This window comes from Eublepharis macularius, chromosome 13 (assembly GCF_028583425.1).
Source record: "Eublepharis macularius isolate TG4126 chromosome 13, MPM_Emac_v1.0, whole genome shotgun sequence".
NCBI classification, from domain to species: domain Eukaryota; kingdom Metazoa; phylum Chordata; class Lepidosauria; order Squamata; family Eublepharidae; genus Eublepharis; species Eublepharis macularius.
The window spans coordinates 43,355,304-43,381,685 of NC_072802.1; the positions used below are offsets into that span (position 1 = coordinate 43,355,304).

General features: G+C 43.8%; 2 protein-coding genes across 2 annotated transcripts in view; one reads left to right on the forward strand and one right to left on the reverse strand.

Annotated features, from left to right (window-relative positions):
* Positions 1-1,002: 1,002 nt before the first annotated feature.
* Positions 1,003-10,638, reverse strand: LOC129341292 (UAP56-interacting factor-like). The gene is made up of 9 exons (XM_054996414.1): positions 10,392-10,638; positions 8,672-8,815; positions 6,096-6,241; positions 5,871-5,992; positions 5,392-5,458; positions 3,798-3,841; positions 3,638-3,712; positions 2,924-3,035; positions 1,003-2,374 (listed from the first exon to the last, which is right to left on the reverse strand). Exons 1-9 carry the CDS (start codon positions 10,474-10,476, stop codon positions 2,279-2,281), a joined length of 891 nt encoding a protein of 296 aa, XP_054852389.1. The 5' UTR covers positions 10,477-10,638; the 3' UTR covers positions 1,003-2,278.
* Positions 10,639-13,916: 3,278 nt separating this feature from the next.
* LRCH2 (leucine rich repeats and calponin homology domain containing 2) overlaps positions 13,917-26,382 on the forward strand; it is a 45,224-nt gene continuing 32,758 nt past the window's right edge. The window contains exon 1 of the mRNA XM_054996110.1: positions 13,917-14,386. Coding sequence (XP_054852085.1) covers positions 13,936-14,386 — 451 coding nt within the window. The 5' untranslated portion in view covers positions 13,917-13,935. The remainder of the gene's footprint in view (positions 14,387-26,382) is intronic.

Genomic DNA, 26,382 nt, shown 5'->3' on the forward strand with positions numbered 1-26,382 from the left:
GTTACTAATGAGGCTACTTTCTGGTTGTTATGCATTTAATATGTTTATCGTTAACTTTATTTATAGTCCTCCTTTCTTGCTGATACTCATTGTGGATCACACAATTAGAAACAATGCAATAAGATCAGAGTCAAGTTGTTTTACAGCCAAGAAACTCCGGAAGGAATTTTTGCAGTCTGATGTGGTTGACTGCCAAGGTTTTACACCATACTGAATGCTACATTTTACCATCTAGTTGCTGTAAACAGTTGTGACTCTTTCAGTGACAAATGAAACGTGAAAATATAAACCAAACCTCCAACTGTGTAAATAACAGAACCTCCAACTGTATTGGTGTTCACACAAACAGTGCATAGTTTTGGTCTAATGGGATGGGGAATCCACCTTCCCATTAAAAATGCTGGACGCCTACAGTGCATTGGATGGCGTAAGGTATTCCGTATTCCGTACAAGAATAGCTTTGTAGGACAACTTAAGGAAATATTCTTCAGAAACTGAGGTCTATCAGTGCTGGGCAGAAGAGAATAACCAAGCTACCTCAGAATCATAGAGCTACCTCCAGAGTTCAATTTTGTTACAATCAAGCAGTGGTAGAAAAATTAATGCAGCTTTTTGGTTGCAGATGTTTTCCATGCTACCTGCTGACTTGGTTGGTTAGCAGCCACTTGCTCTGTGAACACATGGTTTCTCTATAATACACAAGAATCTCAATGACATCCAGGAAACCATTTATTTGAAGCCAGGTAGGTCAGAGTCCGCCAAGAAGGAAAACACAAGAAGCCCCTTTCCTGGAGGCCTCTAGTAGCTTTCAGGAGAAGGCATTGTGGCCTGTTGGTGAAAGATGGTTGCTGCCACCTGCTGGTTGCTCGATTTGCAAAAAACACAAAAATCGATGTCATTGTAAAGATATCAGAAAGCGTTGAAAGAGGAGTTTGGTTATCAGGTTACAGCTTTGAAAGAGAAAGGTTCAGAGGCCTTTTTTTAATAAGAAAAGAAGAAGCATTTTAGAGACTAATTTGCTTTATGGTTTTTCCAGCTGGATCTTGAGACAGGAGTCACAAATGTCTGAAACAACACCCTCTACCTCCTCCTTTCCAAGGTGAAATGGATACATCTGTGCAAAGCCGGCTTCCAAATTTTCTTTAAAAATAGTTCTGCTGTTTTATGCTCTGGTTGGGTTTGTTCATGGCTAGATATTGTATGCTTTGTTCAATTTAATGATGGTTTTGTTTTATAATTTCATCGTGTTTCACTTCATGAGCCACACTGAGCAAATCTCTAGAGAGGTACAAATATATTTTCTAAAAAATTTGAAAGTAAAACATTGTCTGGGTGGTGAGCTGTCAATTCCCATTCCCATTTTTTTTATACGAAGAAATGCAGTCAGGAACAGATACAAATCTCCTGTTCAAGAATGTCCAAATTCAGTCTCTCTTATCCTGATTCACACAATCCACTCCTCCACCCATTGTATTTCCTTCATTTTCTCAGTGCAATCCTAAGCATACTTAAAAAAGTGTAAGTCCACTAAAGTCAATGAGCTTAGAAGGCGTAGCTCTACTTAGGGTTCCACAGTCAGTATTGTACTTTTTAAACCTGAGCCTCAGAAGCTGCAGTAGTTATGAAGAATTAACAAGATTGTGAAGCTTCTAAAAGTGAATTTATTAAGTGGAATAGTAGCTCATCACAACCAAACCCTCAACCTAATCTGTAAAAGTGCTTTCCAGGCCACTGCCCCCCAAACCCCTCAAGTGCCACCCACATTCCCTAGGCAGCACATTCAGGCATAACACTCCTGCCCCGCCCCCACCCAGGCTGTGTTGCCTTCTGATCCCAGTGCACGGGGGGGGGGGACCTCGAAGATGAGGGTGTGGTGCTACAAAAGGCGCTGTGAACAAGCTGATGTTCACTCATGCCTCTAAGTGCATCTCAAGACAAAGCCGAGGGCCTCTTCTTCCTTCCCATGTGACTCTCTCATATCAGCATGACAAGATTAGACATGGCACTGGCTCCTTCATGGGCCCCCAAACCAAACTCTATTTGCCCTAAGCCGAAACATGGGGGTGACCATAGTCCATAGTGGAGAGGCTGGGAAGAAGAGTCCGATTCTGATCTGTGGGCCATAGTTGTGCAAAAATCTTATTGGTGTTATATTAGATGGGTCCATAACTGTGTCAAAATGATCCCAAACCATCATTAAGGAAGTGGCAGGAAATCAGTAGGGTTCAATGACTAATTCCTTTTCCAGAGCTGGTTGGAATCTACCAAGTGGACAACATTACGGCAGTGTGACCATACGGCTCGTGTTCCTTAAGGCTGTAAAACGATGCTTGAGCCTCAGCCCAGAGAATCTTTCGTTCAACGTCAAGCTCGTCTAAAGGGGGAGGGGGAGAAAGGTTAACTTGCATTCCTTTTCAGTCATCAGCTTAAACACACACATCTTTGGAGAGATAAAATTACACTAAATCATTCTGGACTTTACTTACTTACTTGTAGTCCGCTGTCCCCACAAGTGGGCTCAGAGCGGATTAACAGCATATAAATTCATACAATAAAAACACTGGTAGCAATCATGTAAATACAGCACTAAAAACATACTAAGGCAGCTCACATTGCACCCTACATCTCAGCATCCTCAAGATCTGCAGGGCAGGGTGGCTAAGATTTAGTCAATACAGAGTTGGGCACATATCCCCCCTCCCACTGGGAGGAGCCGGTTGGATGATTTTCTGCCTGAACCTCCATAAGACTGGCAGGTGTCACTTCTTAGGCAGGAGTGATTTTGCAAAGCTTAAAAAAGGAAGCACAAATCCTGTTTTGAAACCTCAGAACTGATTCACACATGCAATCAAATCATTCCATGATCAGCAGCTGAATGTGAGAACTACTGCAATTTTGGCACAGCTTGAGGAATTCCCCCTACCTGGTTAGCCATGGCCCGGAAGTTGAACCTCAAAGGCACCCCTTTGGGCTTGGGTTGGGTCATCTTTGTTGAGGTGCTTCTCCCTCTCAAGAATGGGCGTTTGGCTCCTAGCCTGTCAAACATACACACAAAGTAAATATGTCTTTTTCTGCTTAATGATGAAATGAAAGTGGAGTAAGGCAGTCCCCTGGATCCCCTTTCATAAGAGACAGACTAGCAGCATCTCCTACTAATTTCTTTCACTGTCTACAATGAGGGGGAATTACAGAAGTACAAAATCACCAGCACAGTAAAACAATAAAAGGTGGGGAGCAATGTACTCATGCATTGGGGAAAATAGCTATTCATCCAGATCTATGTTGAGTGAATGAAACAGATGTGGAAAATTGGGCCAACTGCAACTTGAATAGCCTTTGGTACCCCCTCTTCCTCTCTCATTCACCAGCTATAATTCAACTCTATCAGGCACAGACAGAAACATAAAAGCAGACAGGTACTTTCAACAGTCGTAGCCTGAGCATTTGTCAGGAGGCCTTTTAAATGATGCTGACCTCAGTGGGGAGTTTCTCCTGCTGCTCGGAGGGGACAGAATGGTTTGTAAAGGCTTTAAAACGAAAACAGGCCTATGTGCTGGTTGATACAACAACCCCAAAAGCCAATGAGATAAAGAGAAGAAGAACAAAGACCATCCAGGTTGTGCGTGTGTTCACTTACATTTTCATTTGATTAGCATGGGGGTTAGATACAGAAACGGTCAGGACAGCTCCGGAGCTTGGCTGAAGTTGCCACCTGCCAGGAGAGGGAAATATTCTGGTTTTATTATTAACTATTTTACTTCCCTTTTTTAAAAAGGGGGAGTCCTTCCCTTGCTTACCTTCGTGTCCATGGCTGTTTCCTGTCTTGATTTGACTCTTTTTGCTGTAAAAGGAAAGGCAGGGTAAAAGTGAAGTAAATAAATAATACATACAGCTGAAGACGAGGAGCGGATGAAAGATAGGATGGCTGGTGGAGGGGGTGGAGAGAAGGAAACAGGGAAAGGTCAGCATACAGGAGGTGCCAGGAGGAGGAAAAGAGGAGATAGTGTGGGAAGGGGGAAGGGGAGAGGTGCCCATTGTACACCTGGGCTCAGTCAGATGGGAGACACCTGGGGGCCATCGTTTTCCTGGGTAGAGGCTGCCAGGGAGGCGGGAGCAGGGAAGGCTGAAGACAGGTGGCAGGTAAAGGTAGGTTAGCTCATGGGTGAGAAGAAAGCAGGAAAAGGGGAGAGGCTATTGGTGCTTTCAGGGAAGGGAGAGGAAATAGTGGAGCAGGAGGAGCTTCTGCAGCACAGTAGGTAAGCAGCTGGGCTACGAATCAGCACTCTGCTAGTTCGACTCTCACTACGGACATGAACTCTGCAGGTGGCCTTGGCAAGCCACTCTTCTTAGCCCCAGCTGTACTGTGGGAATAATAATAACACTGACTTTGTTCACTGCTCTGCCCAGCACTAATCTTTCCAGAAGGACAATATATAAACACAGTTTTGTTGTTGTTGTTGTTATAAATGAAGTATCCTCCATAAGTTCTGGAGGGTCCCCCTCTTAAGTCAGTATATTTGAATTAAAGGGAGCTTCCACTATGAACCCCATAGTGTTCAAACACACCAGTCGAGGGAAGGGCTCAGTGGAGAGGCAGATGCTTCGTATGTAGATCATCCCAGGTTCAGTCCCTGGTGGTTTAAGTGAGTGAACCCCCCTCCCCAAAATCGGCCTCCTGCCAGGAGAGGAACATCTCCACCCCAGTCTGCACAACATCTAACAGTTGGAATTGTTTTTATTTATTATGCTACCTTGTTTATATTTTGGATATGATCTGCTCTACAGGGAGAGCAGAATATAAGTGCAATAAATAAATGAATGAATAAATCATCTCAGTTCGGAGGTGTCAGAAAACACTTTTTTTTCCACCTGAGCCCTGAAGAGCTGTTGCTAGTCAAATCAGACAATACCAAGCTAGATGAATTAATGGTTTGACTCAGTATAATACTGGTTGTTATATAAGTTATATTTAACTTCTCCTCTTTAATGTGGGTAAAGCAATGGCCTATTTTGTAAAGTTCATTATCAGGATTGCAGAGATGATGAGCAGGAACCGGACTCATTTTTTAAATGGCTGAATTAAACTTTCCTGCCTTTCCCCTCCAACTGCAGCCCACTGAATTTCCACCAAATGCTGCTCCTGCGGGACACGGGACCCTGAGCCACGACATCGGTGGGTTTACAGTGGGAAGGGGTAATAGGTGGAAACTGCCAATTTAGTCTGAATCCAAACCAAGATATGTGAAGCATTTTGTAAGCTGAAAATACTCTATAAATGCTAAACAGTATTATTATTATTTTTACAGCTACTGATCTAATAATGGCTATCATACCCAGCTGAAACCCACAGTGCAGTAAACTCTGCATTTCACAAAATGTAAAATAACTCACCCCTCTGCTGAAGTTGAACCTGGATTGTCTCTGCATAAAAGCTGGTCTTCGATTTAATTTGAAAGGCCTGTTATTGGAGGGCAGGGGCAATTAATACAGCTAAATTCTATGCAAGCTAAGCATTTATAATGCCTTCCTAAGCAGAGTTGCACCTAAGCAGAGTTACGTCCTTCTATGCCCACTGATGCCAATGGGCTTAGAAGGGTGTAACTCTCTAGAGGATAGCACTGCATTTCCTGAAACTGAAATGTGGAAATTAGAAATATTCAGAACCTGTCTTGCTCCCTACCCCCACCTCCACCCAATAAAATGGCTGATTGGAGATGCCAGATTTGGAACCAATGCCCTGAATTTTGTCATGCAAATTGATGGCTAGATATTCTTCCGGAAAAATCTGAAATTCGCTTCCCGAACTGGGCATGGCATATTTGCAAAACAACATTTGAAATCCAAAGAGGATGGACGCACCAAGCTTTTACCTTTGAGTGGGTGGGAAAGCATTTGTGCGCCTGAACCGCTTGACCCCTGTGGGCTGCCCCTGCTGTGGATCAGCTTCCACTCCATCACCATTCCCTGCTGATGTGGTTTCATCCTGTTTGACCTAGAAATTAACTACAGATTATTCACTCACTCACCATTAACATATCAGGTTTGACTTCCTCCATAGAAAGCAATCTGGAAGAATGGAAGGGCCTTGGTCCTACCTGTTGTTGAGCTGATGCTGGCCGATTTAAGGGGCTTGCGCCACTTGGCCTGGGGGCTGTTCTTTTCTGGGGACCAGTCATGCCATTCCAAAACCGTTTTCTGTAATACTGCTGTTTTCTAAACCCTCTTCTAAACCTGTAGGCTCCTAAAGAAATACATGGTTGAGACTGTGGTTTCTTGTGTGGAAAATAGAGACTCTAATGTCTGTTTTACGTCTTTTTATTCTTCACATCTTTACCCACAACTTCCTCCAAAGAGTTCAGTGAAATATACACAGCCCCCCCACGCCTCCTTTATCCTCACAAGAATCCTGTAAGGCAGGTTAATCTGTGAACAATTACCCAGGGCAAGATCACCCAGGGAACTTTGTGGCTGAACAGTTTTCCGGGCCAGCATCAAGGGCTGGCTTGGCTAGATATCTGCTGAAGCCCATGGCCCAGAAAAGGACCCACCCAAGGCCAGAGACTCTGAGCCCATCCACTCCCACCAGCTATGACAGTGAGCACCTGTGTTAGCCACCAGTAGCCCATGTGATCTATTTGCTGCTGGGAACAGTGTTTGGGGGAGAGAGGGGTGCGCGGCTCTTTCACACTCTTGCAAAGACCACCAGATCTGTTTCAGCCTTACAGCACTGACGGCCCTCAAAGGATCATGAAAACGTAGCACTGCTCCAGGATTGTGTGCAAGTATACGCATACATGAGGAGAGGGTAGCACCCTTAGGCGGCCACTGGAGTGCATCAGTGTCGCCACCAACCTGGAGCCAGCCCTGGGAATTTTGAGCCCAAGCCTCCCTAGGGCAAATCCAGCTTCCCTCCCACACTGTCTGTGGCACACTAGCTCTTGGCGTGTTTTCATACCATACTTAGGGACAGCGGGGGAGTGTAGGGACTGGTTTTAGATGGAGGTTCCTCTTCCCGAAGGCAAACCACGGCATGAGAAATTCCCCTGTGGCAGAGAATCTTTCTTCCTATTTTTAACTACTATATGGCTTTGATAAATTGCTCTCTTGATTCACAGCCAGGCTGTTCATCTAAGAGAGAAGAGGTTTCTTTGTCATAATCTGTTTCTTAGTTCTGTGTTTAGTTTATGGATTATTTTTCCTCAGGTATTACCTCATGATTACACCTCACTGAACATTTCTTTAGTCTCAATCATTTTTTTCTCCTCCATTCATATTTATTTCTTTCTCATTATTAATTAGATTTTCATTTAACATTCAGCCTTTGTGTAAAACATCTGTGTTAAAAATACTGTAGGAAACACACATTAACCATTTCCTCATTGTTAGTGTGGGGTTCAACATGTCAACAAGCACTATTTCAACAGGAAGACAAAAGCAGCCCTGGTCCCTTTTGAAAGTGATTGGGGAGGGGGGGAATTTTATTCCCAAACGTCTAGAGCGATGTGTTAAACCTAATCCACAAACTTAAAAAAAAAATCCGCCACGAAGGCCCTGAGAAGGCATCCAGGTCAGGGCAGCAAGCTCTGGATAACTTAAATGCATCACCAGAATGAAAAAGTTGAGAGAAGGAATAAACTAAATCTGCTTAAAACTCCCCAAAAGATTGACTAAGCTGATATTCATTTATAGCTCCAAACCTAAAAATGCTTACTTAGGGAATAAGAACTACTGAACACAGTGCAACTTACTTCTGAGTAAACAATCTTAAGCTTGCTCTGTAAAATTACTTTGACTGAAGGCCCAACTATATGTGACATTGGGTGTGTGTGTGTGTGTCCGTAACTGTGAATGCCTTAATCCAGCATTGGAACTTTGGGACAGGAGAAGGGGAGTAGACACTTTACTGACTTCAGTTGCTCCCTCTCTCAAACTGCTATTTGTCCCATGAAAGGAGGGGCCACACAAATGCTTCTAACTCCATGGTGGGAAAAGGTTGACCAGAGTTGGGAAAACAGCACAGAAGGAGAAAGATAACCTGTTCTCTAGCCTGTATCCTGATTGCCTCCTTGCATGGCTGCTGTTTACAGTTAAAAACACAGCAGGAAATTGGCTCACAGATCTCCAAACATCACATTTAATGGAGCAAGAAAACATTAGTGAGAACTGCTTGGATTCAGGCCCAGATAAAACTGGACTTAATATGGTTATAGAGAAAAAAAATGTTGCTAAACTAACAAAAACAAGAATTTGGGGTGGGGGGGCAGGGAGAGCTGTCTGTTAGTATGATCATAAGATATTTTGGGATTATTACTTCTGGACTCAGTTTAGCCTTGGATTTCATTAGCTGATTAAGGGGATGAATCAGTGGTGGAAAAAAGGGGTAAGACAGACTGACTCTTGCCCCTCCGCCCTGGAATAATGATCTTTTAAACAAGTGCTGGGTGGCTTGTGCTTAATGGGTGGAGGCCATGGTACTAAAGAGAAACACACTGGTCCTTGTGGATGCCCCAGGAAAGACAGCAAAGGGGTGTTTGTGCCAAGGTGAAAAGAGGGCTGAATTTTCAGGATAGTGACTCCAGGAAAACAACTTCTGAAACTTGATTGTGCATAAAACTGCTTCTGCTGACTTCAGCTCTGCTTTTCCCACTTCTGTTTGCTGCTGTGTACGTACCTTGCACGCTTTGTGGTGCCCAGCTCCGGAATCGAGGTCTTCCATTGCTATAGGATGGATTTCTGTTCTTGAGCTGCTGCCTCCATCTGTTCCCTGCTGCCTTTGTATTGGTCTGCCCTTTCTTGTTACGCTTTATAATATCATCTGGATTAGGAAACAGCCCCCCCCCAAATAAGCAAATCAAAGAAGCCTGTTTTTTGCTTAACTGATTACTTAAAGAAGGACCATTTATTCATTAAACATTTCTATACTATCCCCCCCCCCCCCAGTGTGTGTGTATGTGTGTATGGGGGCGGAATGTACTTTGCCAAGAATAACTGAGGGCAGGTAACAAATCTGAGCATGTCGACAATGCGATTCAGACCTTCACAATTTCAGGGTTATAAGAGCTCCATCAAAATTCCTGGGAAATATGGCTTCCCTCTACCAGGAAAAGCCCCAACCTGGAGGAGCAAGTTCAAATTGTTCAAGAAACAAACTAAAAGGCATACATGAAAGAGACAAACTAAAAGGCATACATGAAAAATGAAATCCTGCCCTCAAGTCATAGTTTACATAGGGTGACCCCTGGGGGTGTTTTCATGGCAAGAGACTAACAGAGGTGGTCTGCCATTGCCTGTCTCTACAGTCCTGGTCTTCGTTGGAGATCTCCTTTTCAATTACTAACCAAGGCCAACCCTGCTTAGCTTCTCTATCAGGCTCTCCTGGGTTATCTAGGTCAGGGATAAAAGGTGTGCATATAGGGCCAAGCTACAAGTGACGAACAACACTTGAATGGCAAGTGTATTTCTCCCTGTTCACTTGCCCTTCACTCAATCCACTTGCTGTTCAAGTGTCATTCGTCACTTGTAGCTTGGCCCATAGAAGCAAAAAAAAAAAAAGAAGAAGTTAACAGCGTGCCCAGGAAAAAACCCTTAGGAAGAAGCCAGGGAAGGACACCTGATGCAGCCACCATGCAGAAGCTGGGTCTGGCCAGTGCCTCGTGGCAGACTGCTCGAACACCCCATGCACGCAGTCTAACACCCCATGGTGAAGAAGAGCAGTATGCAATTAATGCATACATTTTATTTCGCAGACCAAAAGCCCGAGAGCGGAAGCTTAACCAGGAACGTCCGATGTGAACCGGCCCGAGGCCTAGCGGGAGCGGGTAGGAAGGAGCCCGAAGAGAGACCGAGAAGCTCCTCCCAGCCCCACAGGGGTGTGGTTTACCCCTCCCATTATCAGGCGTGTACCGCGACGGCCTGCCGTTAGCGGCTTTGCCCGCCGAGTCAGCTGCCCTAAATAGCCCGACTCGGCACCAGACGGTTCTATTTTGGGAGCCCCGCTGCGGGAGGGGTGGCGGCAATGCAGCCTGCCTCACACTTGGGGGGTGAGCGGCTGCGGTGCCCAAGTTTGCATGAAAAACTTTGGAAGGTGCGTGAAACGGTCCCAGGCCCGGGCCGGCGGCGCTGTCCGGCCTTTGCTTCACCCTTTCTCCCCGGGACCAGGAAAGGACACTCCAGTGTGGAAGATTTGGGGGAGGGGGGTTCGTTGGGCAGACCCGCTGCGAACGGCGCCAACCCCTCCTGCTTGCTGGAAGGCGCACGAAGGGGATCAGTCCCGCTACCCGCCCCGATCCAATGGGGGGGGGGGAGTTGGGGTGGCGACGTCCCCGGCACATCCCTCGTCGCCCCCCCCCCCCCGTCTCAACTCCAAAACTCTCGCACCCCGCCGCACCTACCCAGGGACAGGTCAATCTCTTCGGAGCCGGTCGGCCCCGATCCTGCCCCCGCAGCCGGCTCTTGCTCTCCGCCCGCCGCCTCCATGGGCTCTCCGCACAAGCTGGGTCCGATGTGGGCGCACTTAGCGGCCAGGCCGACCGAAGGACAAGACCTGGCGGAGCGCCCTACAAGCGCCCGCCTCCAGCCAGCTGTCTCGGCGGCACCCCCTCCCCCTGGCACCGGCACAAGCGCCTCTCCCGGATTCCTTCCCGGCCGGCTGCTCTTCGGCTTGGCACGTGTCTGACTTGTGGACACGTGCCCCGGGGACATAACTCCGACTTTCCCTGAAGTCAAGCCCAAAGGCAGTCGTAGTCCTGCACTGGCTGCTACACCATACAGGCTGTTCTCATTTCATTTATGCCCCCCCTCATTATAATTCACATATTCGTCAATTCAAAAATAAGTTATAAATTTGAGAGCATCCAGTTTCCTGTGATACCACCCTGTCAATCTATTTATCAGTTTGGAAAGCTTCCCTCTCCTCCCATTCTAATCTGTTAACTTTCCCTCATGTTGCTGGTAGCTTTAAGAGCAACCATATTGTCTCCTTCCATCACTGGCACTGAACAGAGAAATTTGAAGTTTTACGTATTCCAGCACAAGCTTTTGTGAGTCAGAGTGCACTTTATCAGATGCATGAAGTTCACACCTATAGGTAGATACATATATCCAGAGAGCCAATTTGGTGTAGTAGTTAAGAGCGTGGGACTCTTAATATGGAGAACTGGATCTGATTCCCCACTCCTCCCCTTGAAGCCAGCTGGGTGACCTTGGGTCAGTCATAGCTTCTAGGAGCTCTCTCAGCCCCACCCACCTCACAAGGTGTTGTGAGGATAACAACAACATACTTTGTAAACCGCTTGGAGTGGGTGTTAAGTTGTCCTGAAGGGAAGTATATAAATCAAATGTTGTTGTTGTTATATATTTAAAGCAGCAATAAACCAGAAAAGCCTCTTTGTAAAATTTTTCCTTGTTATCTTTCTATTGAACTATGAAGGGAAAGGTGGTGGTAGTGGTGGTATGTCAGTGGATCATAGCCAAATAAATTTCCCCATAGCTTTCTAAAGACTGTAGCTAAAGGGGCCATGAATAAAAGGGAACGGGACTGCTGCTTTTTGAGCACTTGGCCCCAGTCCAGTGGGGCAACTGCTGCGTTTGAATCATCTGAAGTTCCAGGATAAATAGTCTATCTTGCTAGCTGCACTTGGGTCTCTGTAAAATGCCCTGTAGCTCAGACATGGTTGCCAATCTCCGCACACACACACACACCCAACTCCATTAATTTTGGAGCAACTCGAGAATCAGTTGTAGCTCACCTGCTTAACTTCTGTGTCTCTGGATGCAAGTAAAGTCAGAGGACAATGCTACAATAATATAGTGATTAGTCCTAAACCAGCCCAAAACAATCACAAGGACAAATTTTGTACACATGGTGCTATTTTCATAGTGTTTAGTAGGATGAGCTGACAGATAAGGAAGGGAAAGCTAGGCTGATGTCCTGTAGAAGAGGAACTAGGAACCAAATTAATCTTGGGGCAGTCTCCCCCAACAATATACCAAGCTTCCTAACATAACATGGAAGCCGGAGGGGTTTTTGTTTACTTAATTTACAGGACCAGGTTGCAATCCACAAATTAGTATGTGTGCTTCAAAGAAGCCCCACTAAATCTAGTTAAGTGGCTTGTGGCCTTCTTCACTGAATCCCAAGAAAGGCCCACATTTATACTGTGGGGAAAAGGACAGACAGCTGGCTGACTCATTCAGAAACAGCCTTACCCCGGAGAAAAGCAGCTGTTCTCCAAAGATGTCATTTCTCACTTCCTTTCACATAATGATGGTGACTTCAAAGGCATTTCCCATTGTGCCATGTAAGGACATTAGGTAGTCTACAGAAACAGATTAAATTTTACTTCCATTTCACTTCCATTTACTAGTGAAGCCATTCACAGATTCTGCTCCATTGATTTTGTTTGTTGAAGTCACTTTTCCTCATTTGTATCTTCTGTGACAGTTCTCCACTCCTGCGTAGTGGATGAATACCACAAAGATTACTGGAATACCTTAAAGTCTCTTATTTATTGTAGAATAAATTTCTGTAGGCTTCAACCCACTTCATCAGATGAATGAAGTGTATCCTCAGGTGGCAGATATATATAGAGAAAACAGGAAGGGTCCAAAAGCCATGACATGCAAGAGCCACTGATTGTCACACTTAAATATTGGGGGTTTAATCTTATTTGCATTAATAAGGGTGCAAAGTGACAACCATGTGCATTTGAGTTTAGTGGGGATGAGTAAGAATGGTTATCAATTGTTATGTGTGGAGGAGGGGGCCTTGGATATGTATAGCAAAGCTGTGGCTGCTTTCAGTCATCACTTTTTAGTGGCATTAAACCAGGATTAACAAGAACCCAGCTTGTTCACATCATACTCTTTCCCTCTTGCACAGGAAATTAGAAACAAACTCATAGAATCATAGAGTTGGAAGCGACCTCTGGGGTCATCTAGTCCAACTCCCTGCACAATGCAGGAAATTTACAACTACCTCCCACCCACACACCCACAGTGACCTCTGCTCCATGCCCAGAGATAGCAAAATACTTTTAAGATCCTCAGTCAAACTGGCCTGGTGAAAATTGCTTCCTGACCCAAAGCAGCGACTGGTATTACTCTGGGAGTGTAAGAACAACTAAGCACTGATGTAACCCTTCTTGCCCTCCTTCTCATGATCTGCTTAGGTTCACAGAAGCAGCATTGCTGTCAGATGAACATCTAGCCTCTGCTTAAAAATCTCCAAAGGAGAACCCACCACCTCTTAAGGAAGCCTGTTCCACCGAGGGACTGCTCTGTCAGGAAGTTCTTCCTAATGTTTAGCCAAAAACTCTTTTAATTTCAGCCGGTTGGTTCTAGTCCAACCTTCTGAGGCAGGAAAACCCGCGCCATCCTCTGTCTATGATCCTAGAAATATCGGCCAACAGGAGTTAGTTCGTTGCCTGATAGCAACTGTGCCACTAATATTTTAAACAGTCTAAAAAGACACTATTAGCAGTAGCATCATTGCTACTACTATTTAAAATATTAAACAATAGCAATAATCTAAAGAAACAATTGAAACACTATTGTATTGTATTTGTATAAATATTCCAATTAAATGAAACAATAGTGCTAATATTTATTTAAATTGCAACAACGATGATACTAATCCACGTGTACGACCCAGGCACTGTACCGAAAATTAAGACACACAAAACAGCCGCGGAGCCCCGCCCCCGAGTCTGGAAATTGGGCTTTCCCTTTTGTCGGCTCCGAAAAGCAGCAACCGCGCCTCTCCCTTCGGCCCCGCCCCCTTCCCGGGGCGTGCGCAGGCGCTCAGAGGCTCGCTCCACTCCCTCCTGGCCTTCCCCCCTCCCGCCCTGCTCTGTGCGACTGCGCGGTGGGCACTCCTGTGGCCCGCTGTTATTATTATTGTGGCGGGCGAGCGGGAGGGTCCTTGCCGTGGCGTCCATGGCGGCCGGGCAAGGCGGAGGCACTACGGCCGGTGGGGGTGGCGATGGTCCCGGTGGGTCGACTCCTGGCCCGGTCCCCGGCCCAGGCCTGGTTCCCCCCGGTGCCGCCTCCTCCTTTTCCAGCTTCTCGGAGCCGGGTTCGGGCTTCTTCGGCCTGGGCCTGCCGGCTCACTTGACGCTTTCGTACCCGGGCACGGGTCCGGCCTGGGGCGCGGCAGGCGGTTACTCCGGCTGCGGGGCAGCCGCTTCGCCGCCCCTCTCTTCTTCGGCGGCGACCTCGTCGTCGGGCGGAGCCGCCTCGTCGTCCCCTCACACTGGCCGCAGCCTTGACAAGGCCCTCGAGGAGGCCGGCAGCTCGGGCATCCTTTGCCTCAGCGGTCGGAAGCTGCGCGACTTCCCCGCCGCTAACAACGGCGGCGGCTACGACCTCAGCGACACCACGCAAGCCGGTGAGGGGCGGAAGGACTGGACACGGGCGCTTCGTGGCCGGGCCGGGCTGGGGGTGGTGGGGGTGGAGTGCAGCGTCTCTGGGGGAGGCGATGTGATGGCGAGTGTCGAAAGGGGGATGCCATGGAGGGCAGCAAAAGGGGGTGGGGTTCCGCCTCGCCTCTTCAGTACCCCCGAAGCGCCTTTAGCACCATAACAGGCCCCTCGCCCACCACCTAGGATGCTCTGCCTAAGAGAGGTTCAGGTAGGTAGCCCAGCAGGATTTGAGTCCGGAGACCAACAAGATTTTCAGCGTTGGAGCGTCTGAGAGTCAGAGCTCCCTTCTCCAGATACAGGGAATAAAGGATACAATTTGAAATACAACCAGGCCTTTCTGCGCCTTGCTTTCAGAGCTTTAGCCAAGTCCCAGAAACGGTGCCAGGATTTAGCCTGGATTCGAGTCCAGTGGCACCTTAGAGACCGACAAGATTTTCAGGGTATGAGCTCTTGAGAATCAGAGCTCCTGAAAATATCCTGGGAATCTTGCCAGGCTCTAAGGTGCCAGTGAGCTCAAATCCTGCTGTTTAAGAGCCATAGGGAATTGGGTGGTGTGTGTTGCACTGGAAGGCTGAAGAAGGTCTGGTGGGATAGTGTCATTGCAAAGTGTGTGTGTGTGTGTGTGTGTGTGGATTTGGGGTGCAGGAAGGAAGGGGTGAGGCAGTGTTGCATGGGCTTTGTGAAGTCTCATGTCTCAAGAGGGATGTTGTTGGAGTGAGAGGCTGTAATTCTGAGCCACAGGGAGGGGTTTTATTCGGCATGTGGGGGAGACAGAATAGGAAAAGAGAAGGGCGTTTGGGTTAAAGGAAGGAATGGGTGGTCTTGTTATATTGCAGTGTCACAGAGAATTGGGGGATTCATTGTATTGGCGAGGAGTACTTGTCAGGCAGGGGGATGGGCTGAGTGTTTGTCAGGTGAGGGGGGATGGGTTGAGTTTCTTTTGTGGTAGATGGCGCAATGTGTCTGGCAGGTGATGGGGGATGCGGTTTGTGGGGGGTGGAGATCTGTAATGTGGGAATTAAGGTAAATGGGGATGGATTGGGAACTGGAGGCTATGTGCATGTGAATTTGCCATTTGAGTACTCTGGAGCCAGAGCTTTAATTATACAAAGAATATGAGATACAACCCTTGAAGTCAATAGATAACGGGCCCATTCTGGTCCTGCAGTTGGGAATTGCAGCAAAAAAAATTGCCCAGCCAGATTACTGTTACATGCTAGAACTTCCTAAACACTGTAGAGCTTTTTCTCTAGTTTGCTCCAATGTGCTGTCATCTTCCCTTCTTGAAGGGAGATATGCATGTATCCCATACTCCCAATGTCTCTGCCCTATAATGATACAGACTGTCATGATAGAAACACTCAAACGTGTCCATTTACACGGTTCATTCTGTAAGGTCATTTGGAAAATTTACATAACTCCAGTTATATCCAAATATCCAGGCAGACCCAATGACTTTTATACTTCCTTTCTTTTTGTTGACCATTTTAATGAAATTACCCTTAAGGTAGCAAGATTCTGTGCACAGGCTGTTCAACAAGGAAGCAGCTTGTCTGGTATTATAATAATCACTATCAATTGTATGATTCCTTGATAGAATGCTGTACTTTATGTATTATTTTTATGTATTATGTACTGCTGATTTTTGGTAATATTTATCTGATTGTGGATTATAATAAACTGATGATGAGTTGGCATTTTGTGTGATGACTGCATGAAGCTTTGGGAGATAAGGTTAGGTTAATATCTTTGGAGGAGTGAGTGTAATAAGGAATAGGTTAATGGATTGGGACTGCAAGAGGAAAGGAAATTGGAGGTCTCGTTCTAGGGGAATGATGGTGAATTGCCACTGTACCCAGTGAAGAGAGCAAATGAATATTATGGGCAGCTGCTGTTCATGAGATTTTTCAAATACATTATACAAGATTAGTTTGGTTATAAAGCAGATTTTGTTCTTTGTAACTGTAGATCCATTCAGGTATAACAAATTTTCCAGTATGCTTTTGAGAGGGTGTCACATACTGAGAGGACAAGGATAAAAAACATACATGCATGGCTTGCATTTACAAACAACATGCTTTTTGTTTTTATTTAGGTAATTTAGTAACACAGATTAGTGTTTCATCACCGCCTTTAATAATGTGAAATTAATAAAATGTATGCATTTTCTTTTACTTCAGGAATATTTTTATACACGTGTGTGTCTATTTTGCCAGGGTTATCCTCAATTATTTCTAGTTGAATTTCTTTGAGTACTATATGAAAAGATAATCAAAGTTGAAGTTATCATGTTAAATGCAGCCTGGTGTTTTCTCTTTTTCTAAAGTGTCAGTTCCATTAACTTAGAAGCTGAGATGGTGGCTTCGTCTGTGATGCTGATAATTGTGTTATCATTCTGAATGCCAGAGTGCAGTATTTTTGTCAGCCTGTGACAGTTATGTACTTCCTTGGTCTCTTTAGTCTTTGTTATTGTGGATCACATTTAGGGTTGTATACTATACTCTGTTTTTAAGCAAAAAAGGTTCAGAGGTCATATGAGACAAAGGAGAATGTTTTGCAATAGTTGCTGATGGTCTTATTTATGCACCTTCAAGTTTTGACAAGGTGAAGTTATCTTAGAAATGACGTACAACTTCAACATGGCATAAAGTAATTACTGAATTGTACACGTATGCCTATTCTATATGAGACTGAATTGAACAGGCCTAGATGAAAGAGAAGCTACTGAGTAGTCAGTGTCTTGGCCTTTATTTCATCTTTGGAGCAATTTATTTAAATAAAAGTCAACAGCCCCTGTAATATGTATAGGTCACAGTGCCTGTTAAGACAGCTTGGGTAAGCAAGGTAGAGATAACGGTCAAGTATATCTGAAGCTGGGTGAAAGCATGATTTTCATCTCCTAACTTGACTGTTCATGTTTTGTAGATCTGAAGGATAACCAGACATGCATCCTGTTTGCATAGGCTTGCGTTAATTTAGAGCTCCAATAGTCTTGCAGTAACAAATCAGCTATTAAATATCTGGCATGAAATGAAGCTTAAAAAGAAATGGGACTGATAAACATTGTATAAAACGGTGTAAAGGCTTTTTATCCTCCTAGTTGAAAAAATTAATTATATGGGGGGAAATCTTGGAAATCTTACAGTTTTAAACTAGATCTGGTATAGATTGCTTTGCCTTTGAGGGAATGCTAGTTTTGAATTTGAAAAGCTTTCGGGTTAAGAAAGGTTGAAATGTTTGAGTTGCTAGTGATAAATTTGCTTTGCAGTGATGTAGGGTTTTTTTAAGATTAGGAGGTATAATGTGTGTGTATAAGGGTGACACCTCTCAACCATTGAAGGTTGATTCAGATGTTATGCACTAGACAGGATGGTTCTGGGGGCCCCCATATTGTGTCATTTGTCAGTCAGATGTGAGTTGTGGGGTTTCCTTCGTTTCCTTGTTTGTGTTGGTTGGTTTGGATCAGGACCATACTGCACATGGAGAAGTGCCTTCTACTGCTCCCCCCCCCCCCCCCCGGCCACACCTGGTTATTTTCTTTTAATTTTTTTTTTTAAAAAATTAAGGGTTATCAAGTACATAGTCCAATTCAAGTCTTACTTTTACATTCACGTAACAATAACTTATTTACTAGTTTTACTATTAACATTTGAAGTTTCTTTTTCCTTAAATGGTTTTTCCCATATAGATCCATGAAAGTTTTGTTGTTCTTCAGTTGCTTGTTTCTGTTAATGACTGGTAGATTGTGTTCGTAGATTGTATGTTGCTTGTTGTAATATAGTCAAGAAATGGCTTTCACTTACTATAAAATTCTGTTGTCTTTTCCTGAACCTAGTTATTTTCTTGACCTGCAAGTGTCCCAGGAGTGCTTTCTTTAAGGAAATCCACATGGATAGAGGCCAGTGAAAACCATTCTGTGTCTGCTTTAGTTCATCCATGACCTGTTTCAATATAAATAACTACTATCCAATAGTTATTAACTGCCATTCCTGAGCAAGGTGATAGAACAAGTGGTATGTCAGAGACTCCTGAATGAAGTGGATTGTTTGGATCCATATCAGTCTGGTTTCAGACTTGGTCATGGGACTGAAACAGCCTTACTTGTCCTTATGGATGACCTGAGCCAGGAGATGGACAAGGGGGAGTGTGACCCAGTTGATTCTCCTGGACCTCTCAGTGGCTTTTGATATTATTAATCATAGTATCCTTCTGGACTGCCTTTTGGGGTTGGGGGACTGGGAAACACTGCTTTGTGGTGGTTTTGGTCCTACCTTGAAGATAGGTTTAAGAGTATAGTGCTAGTGGACTGCTGCTCTGCCCCTTAGTCTTTTGCCTGTGGGCTTCCATAAGGTTGTGTCTTGTCTCCTATGCTTTTAAATATCTATGTAAATCCACTAGGAGAAGTCATCTGGAGATTTGTGCTGAATTGTCACCAATGTGCGAATGACACTCAGCTCTATCCTATGTTTCCAGCAGATCCTGAGGGGGCAATGGAAAATGGACACGTGCCTGAAAGGCAGTTTTGGGATGGATGAGGGCTACAAGCTGAAGCTTAATCCCTACAAAACAGATGTGCTACTGGTAGGGGGAAGATTTCACCTAGGAATGGGAATATTTCCTGTTCTAGATGGGGTTGCACTCCTCCTAAAGTAATAAGTTTGTAACTTGGGGGTGCTGCTGGAGCCGGGCCTCTGTGCTCTATGTGAGGCTGCCATTGAAGACTGGATGCTGCAGTTGGTTACAGATTACTATGGCCAGAGTGTTGACTGGAGTGGGTCATAGGGACCACTCCAGCCTTGTTACATTTGTACTGGCTCCTAATTTGCTTCTGGGCCCAATTCAGGGTGCTGGCATAGACCTTGAAAGCCCTATAAAGCTTGGGGCTAGTATACCTTAAGGACCACCTTCTTTCATACTATCCTGTCAATTCTGGTCAACTTTGGAAGTATGGCTTTGGGTGCCTCTGCCATTCAAAGCTGGATAGATAGCAACTCAAGAAAGGGCCTTTTTGTACATGGTGCTGTGCCTTTGGAATTCCCTCCCCAAGGAGATTTGTTTATCGCTCTCTGTCATTGTCTTCTGCCAGCAGGTGAAGACTTTTCTGTTTAATTTAGTATACCCCCAATACCCTCTTATTAGCCCTCTTCCCTAGTGCTGTATGTGTTTATATGTTGATATGTTTTTACTGTATCTATACATGTATTTTAAATGCAATTCTAATGCTTTAATTATCTCTTTGCAACCTTCAGGACCCTATTTTTGGGTGGAAGGGGGGCATATAAAATTTTTAGTAAATAGTGCTTCTGTGTTTTTCAGGCATTCTATACTACATGAATATGCTTTTATTTTAAAAGAAGCATAACATTTCAAAGTATTGTCCAGCAGAACATGACAATGTAAAGTGAAGTGTATTATGTACACAGGAATGCAGACAGGAAAATTCATGTTCTTCTGTGCATTTGCTTGTTTCACAGGAATGGGATGTGGTTTTCTGAGAATTACTTAAAAAAAAAAGATTCTAGCATCCCTAATTGCAATGAAGATTTAAAATGTAAGGGCAGTGACTGCTTAAGGCATAGGGGACAAAGTGTGGTTTTGCCTGCCAGTGGTTATTGGTAGGAAGTGGTGAAGTGTATTTTAAATTGTGGAGTTTGAATGTTTTGGATGCAGCACTTTCATTTCTTTTTTGCCTCGAGAAATGTTGCACCCTGTGTGCTGTACCAGGCTAAATATGTTCATGTGGTAGAAAGTGCTGTGAAGTCATAGCTGACTTATGGCGACCCCTGCTGGGATTCATACCACCCATTTAAAAGTGTTGTGTGGCAGTTATGGGATCATGAAATCCGAAGTGCCTTTCTGTAACTTAAATCAGGATCCCCAACATTGCTGAGCCTAAGCACTTTTGGGAATTTTGAAAGAGGGTAGTAGGTACTGTCGCAAAAATGCTACGACAGGAGTGTAGCCAGTCACAAACTAGCTGTTGTGGAAAAGTTGGCTAATTACACAATGTTGGGAGGCTCAGTGTAACTAGTAGGTTCCAAGCCAAATGTTCTTTGACATAAACAGCTGCTTCCAAATGAATGTTCCGTCCAGATGCAAACGTAATACCTCCTTTACCTCTTTAAAGTACCTCTTGTTCTGAGAAGGCTTAAGGAAGTCAGAGTTTGCTCTTTGCTCTCAGGAGGAGATGGTTTGGTTTCAGTGTGCAAAAAAAGGGAAGGGTTTGAAAGCCCATTGATATGAATTTGTCTTGCATAGGTAAGGGCATACAGCTTTGATACCCTTACCCAAGAGCTCAGCATTTTGCTAGTGAGTCAGCTGATAAGGAGTAACCTGAAGCTTCCTTTTTTTGGTTCCCTTTGGATTTTATCTTCAAGCCACAAGTAAGCAACTGGAAAGCACGTTGGCAGTTGCTGTGGTGCCCCAAGATGCCACGTTGGGGTTCACTGCCTTAGACATTGTGGCGTGTTTCTTTGTGTTGTCTGATATGCAAAACAAGGTATATTATGGTTAAGCATAAGTATTTCCTTTGCTGTCTCTTGCAGCATGTAATAACAGAGGTGAGTTGTAAGCCACTTGAGTAGAGAAGTATATACAAGGAGAATATTTTGGCTCTTGGTCTCTGGAATACTGTGTGGTGAAGAAAACTTTTTCTGAGAGCCTCCAGTTAGAGAAATTAAATGACAAACCTAAAATGGATTATAATGTTAAAAGGATTCTTCAGAGACTTGTGTTGGAAAGCTGCTTTGTGTGTGATATCAAAGAATATTGTGGTCAGGGCTGGTTTAAGGTTTTGATGGACAGCCATAGGCAGAGTGCTCTCCCTTCCTCTGCCTATGGCTGTGCCTTCCTTGCACTTTCCAGCCTACCTTCCTGTGTAATAATCTTTTTAGTAGTTGACCTTCCATTTTGTATACATTTTACTTAATTCTGTCATACCTATTCTAGCAAAGCCACCAAGACATTTCATTCTGTTTTATATTGTGTTAGATGTTCCTCCTAAATAGAGATCAGTTCTGCTTTTATCTTTCTGACCTTATAGTTGGCTTCTAATTGTTCTTCCTCTTTATGGACAATTAAGGCAAAAGTCTCTTGGAGATGTGATTTATTTACGTTTGCTCAGAACTAGTAAAACAGAAGGGCTGGAAATGTTGCTTCACTACCCTGTTCCCTTCGCCTTCCCCAAAGCATATTTTTCCTATTTAAAGTCATTCTTAGGTTGAGATATTAATGCAGTACTCATTAAAGAGGAATTGTGAGGGCAGACATCCTCGGCTGCTGTTGAACAGAGATTGGTTTTCTGGTGCCTTTCCCTATTAAGGAGACTTCCTGCAGCTCTTGATCAACTTCGTCATGCTGCTTTGAGTCCTTAAGCATTTCAGTTCAAGGTCTGTGCAAACAGAACTTATCCATCCCTAACCCCTTGAGACCCTCATTAAGTATAATTTCTTATCAAAGCTTTGTGACTGTGCCTGTAAATAGACTTACAAATGGTATTTTGCATGTGCTGGTCATTGTTCTTGTCTGCACTGGGTTAAAAGAAAACCCATCTGCACAAGTATTGTCTATGCAATTGCACATAAGTTCTGTGTCTTGGAAGCAAGGGGGCAATGCCCCCAAATCTAGCAAAACAAAACAGATTCCTATAGATAGCCAGTGTCTTACTACAGAGTCTCTCGATAGACAAAATATATTAAACTTTTTAAAAGTTTTTTTTTTCCCAAGGAAGAAAAAGGTGGTAGTGTGGAACATATAGTTTGACACCCAGGACTATAAAGAAGCAGCACAGAGGAGCTCCAGTCCAGAGGAGCCTAGCACATATTGGACACCCAGAGATCATGTTGCAGTATTTTGGATGTGAACTCCAGAGAATGAGCACTGGAAAAATGGCATCAAATACACTGTAAGATCAACCATTGCTTTGAAATGAATTTGTTTTAGTTTGTGCCCTCTATCACATTGACTATAGCCAGTCTTAGATGAAAGATTAATAGGAAACTGCCTTACCAAATAAAGAAAAAATGAGCCCGGCTTTGCTTTTCTAAGATGAGTTTAATGACATGGTACTGGCATGTTAGCTAGCTCCCCCCCCCTCCCATGATTACATAGAAACATAAGCTCCATTCCTTAGCAACAAAAAGATAAGTTTCCTTCTGTGGAAATGAATTAATATCATCCTCTGACACTCTAGTTTAATACTGTGAAAATGACAGATGTTGCAAACTAGCTACTATGTCCTCTGTTTAAGTATAAGCATCTGTAATGGTTCACTGTTCAAGATCCTGCTGTTCTGGTCCAGAGCAGATAAGCCAGAAGAAAGAAATTGATGGAGACTTCAGAGGTGAGCACTTCTGATTCTCTAAGAATGGAACAGTGTTAGATGAATGAAAAATGAACATTTAGATGTTTATTTTCCAAAACATCTGTGGTTTTGTCTGTAATTTCCCCCCACTTGCCGTTAAAATGACAGAGACAAACTTAAAAATAAGCAGGAGGAAAATAACTTTAATTTACTGGCTCATCTTTTCATGTATGTAACACCCTCATACAGAATGAGGACACTGTGCACAATACATAAAGCACACTGATTTAGCTGCCTGTGTCCCTTTCACAGATTTTACAGATTTTTTTGCAGAAAAACTCTCATACTCCTAACCAGCCAACTATCCTTTGTTTAGAACCAAAAGTGTTATAATTGTTTACAATTAATGTCATGTTTTGGAAATGACAGGCAATTTACTTTGATGGCATGTGTCTGTCATTCCTTGTTGGGTACAATTAGTCTTTTGTACAGTCTTGAGTAGGACTTGTGTACTGAACTAAGAAAAGGGATGCCTCGGGCTAATTGCCAGAGACTTGATTTGGAAGAATGAAAAATAGACTTCAGGTATGCAGACTGTGTGCTATAGAAGGCTCATTTTTTTTCTTTTAAAAAGTCTTGTTATGAAGGCATCAGACAAGCACAATACTGGCCATTTTGGAAGAGTTTAAAATATATAAGCTGCCTCTTGCTTTTATCTGAGGCTGCTGTTTGGCATCTTGTCTGAGGTCATAAACAAGCCAGTACCAAAAACAGTGTTGTAGATCTGAGAAAAATTGCCAGGTCACATTCCTGGGCTAAGCTAATGTAGTATCCTAACTTGGCATTTACCCAAAATAAGGAATTGAGTAGTGGAGAGTTACATGTTTGTGGGATACAGAGAGTTGTGTTGGGCCGCTGGAAATGAAGAGATGGCAACCACAATAACACAAATTAGAAGCGTTCCCCAGACTGCCATGTTTCCCTTTATGACTCCTCTATCCTACGCAAAACTCATGTGCTTTAGTTGGCACTAGAGATGATCCAAATTTGGCACTAGATGGCACTAGAGATGAATTTTTATTTATTTATGTTTATTTAATGTTATTTATGAATCCAAGTTACTGTGGTTTTTATGTTGTCCAAAGGAGGCTTTGCCATTTATTCTGTGTCCTGGTGTGCCTGTGTGCAATTTCAGATGATTCTGGTCCTTTTCACACCTGTTTTAGCACCTTTTCTGCTTCTTATGTTTGCGGGACTTTCACACTTGCAAGGTAGTCATGGGATGCAGAACTGATGTTTGCCATGTTTGTCCACGGCATCCCCGGTTTTTCTCCCTGCGGACATATCATGAGTTTATTTTGAAGCTGCTGCCGAGTTGCGGCTGGCGTGATTAATGTCTGTGAATTCTACACTCTCCTTTTGCTTCTCTTCTCCCCACTCTCCTTTTCCCTGGGAGCTGATTGGTCTGTGCAGAATTAGCCACTCCCACCCTCCTCAGCTCTCTGAACTCCTTGTCCACCATTTTTTTTAGTAAAGCAAGGTAAGGGTCATAAGGCTGCTTCTCTGTTGGCTTCCTTCCTCCCGGGTATGCATACACTTTCTTATTTTTTTTCCAAAGCCAGGAACGATTTCTAAGCTTGCTGCTAATTCCCTGCTGGCTTTAAAAGCCAGGAAAAGAGGTTAAATGGCTGCTTTTCCCTTCCATCCTCAAGGGTATGCGCTCGCTCTCACTTTTTTTAAAGCCAGGAATGATTTGTAACATTGAAATTTACTGCTTATTCTGGGTGATCTTGGGTCAGTCACTGCTTCTAGGAGCTCTCTCAGCCCCACCCCCTTACAGGGTGTTTTGTTGTGGGGATAATAATAACATACTTTGTAAAGTGCTTTGAGTGGACATTAAGTTGTCCTGAAGGGCGGTATATAAATCGAATGTTGTTGTTGTTTGGAATGGTGAAAAATAAGGTTGTCTGTGAGTGTGTAGCAGTGTGACAAAGGTGTACAGTGATGCCATTGGAACAAAAAATGCCACCTTCAAGTATATGCTAATGGGGTGTGAACTTTCTGAGACCAAGAAGAAAAGAGACCTCAGGGTCATAGTGAATAGCTCAATGAAAATATCAACCCAATGTGCTGCAGCAGTGAAAAGGCAAACTCTATGCTGGGAAAGGGATTGAAAATAAAACAGCTGATGTGCCCATATAGATCTATCGTTCAGCCTTATTTGAAATACTCTGTGCAGTCCTGGTAACCATATCTCAAAAAAGTTATTGCAGAGTTGGAAAAAGTACAGAAGAGGGCAACCAAGTTGAATAAGGAGTTGGAGCACTATTTATTTATTTATTTTGATTTTTATACTGCTTCTCTTCAATTAAGAGCTTGAAGTGGTTCACAACAATTACATCAGTTAAAAACCAATCCAAAACATAGTATATTCAATAAAATCACAATGAAACAACAGCATAGTTCAATAATTAAAACCACTCTAGTCCAACTCCAGATTATAGAACCCTGCAAATAAGATAAAATTACAGGTAGATATAATACACAGCAATCAGCTCTGCCTTGCAATAAGAATATTAAGTACCAAAAGCATGCTGGAATAGTTCTTCCTTGCAGAGTTTTTGAAACATCAACAGGTCCTACTGGGCAAGTGTGCCTTCCGACAGTGCATTCCAGGGTGCGGACAAGGCAAGGCTGAGGAGTATTGGGATTTTCAGTTTAGAAAAGAAATTACAAAGGGGGGGGTATGATAGAGGTTTATAAAATTATGCACAGAGTAGAGAGAGTGAACAGAGAACTTTTTCCCTCTCTTCCAAAATACTAGAACTTGAGGGCATCTAGTGAAGTTGAAGGATGGTGGATTCAGGATGGACAAAAGGAAATACTACTTTTAAAATGTGAAATTTGCTGCCAGAGGATGTTCTGATGGCCATGGTATAGATGGCTGTAAAAGGGAAAGATAGATTCTTGGAAGATAGTCCATCAGTGGCTTCTTGCCATAGTGATTAAGGCGAACTTCCACATTCAGAGGCAGTAAACCTCTGAAAACCAGTGCTAGGAGGCAACATCAGAGGAAGGCCACCACAACCTCTATGACCTATTGTTGGCTTTCCAGAGTAAATGGCTGCTGTGTGAGACAGGATGAAAGACTAGATTGATCACTGGTCTGATCCAGCAGGGCTGTTCTTATGTCTTCCACCCACAGGGCTCTTCTTTTAAATATAGATTCTCTCATTTTGAAATGTTGAAATCTTTTAATGTTTGCAGCCTTGAGAACCTTGAGTTGGGTGGAAAGGCGACATCGAATTTTTTTACATAAATAAACTTGAAAAGACCCTCACTGTTTCAGAACAAAAGTCCATCTAGCATCATTTTTCAGTGGTGAGTTAGATTTTTCTGGGAAGCCTACAAGCAGGGCATGAAAGCAACAGTCTCCCCTATTGTTAATGCTCTAAACAGGGCGTTTGCTAAGCCCCATGAAGTTGTGTAATTCCCCTTTTAGAGTAATCTGAGAACAACCTTACACATTCACTGTAATGTGTGGGATTGCTTATTTTACTGAGTTAGGTGTTTGTGTGTAAATGGTTTCTCATCTGATTTGTTTAAATTTGTTCCTTGAAATATCTTCTGATCTCTGCTTCTCCTTCAGGGTACTCTCTC

Excerpts from the sequence above, each read along its gene's own strand:
- LOC129341292 (XM_054996414.1), bottom strand. The coding sequence starts at position 10,476 with ATGGAGGCGGCGGGCGGAGAGCAAGAGCCGGCTGCGGGGGCAGGATCG. Across the intron at positions 5,993-6,095 it reads CAGCATCAGCTCAACAACAG|GTCAAACAGGATGAAACCAC; the intron begins GTAGGACCAAGG and ends GTTAATTTCTAG. Across the intron at positions 3,842-5,391 it reads GGTTCAACTTCAGCAGAGGG|CAAAAAGAGTCAAATCAAGA; the intron begins GTGAGTTATTTT and ends TTCCTTTTACAG.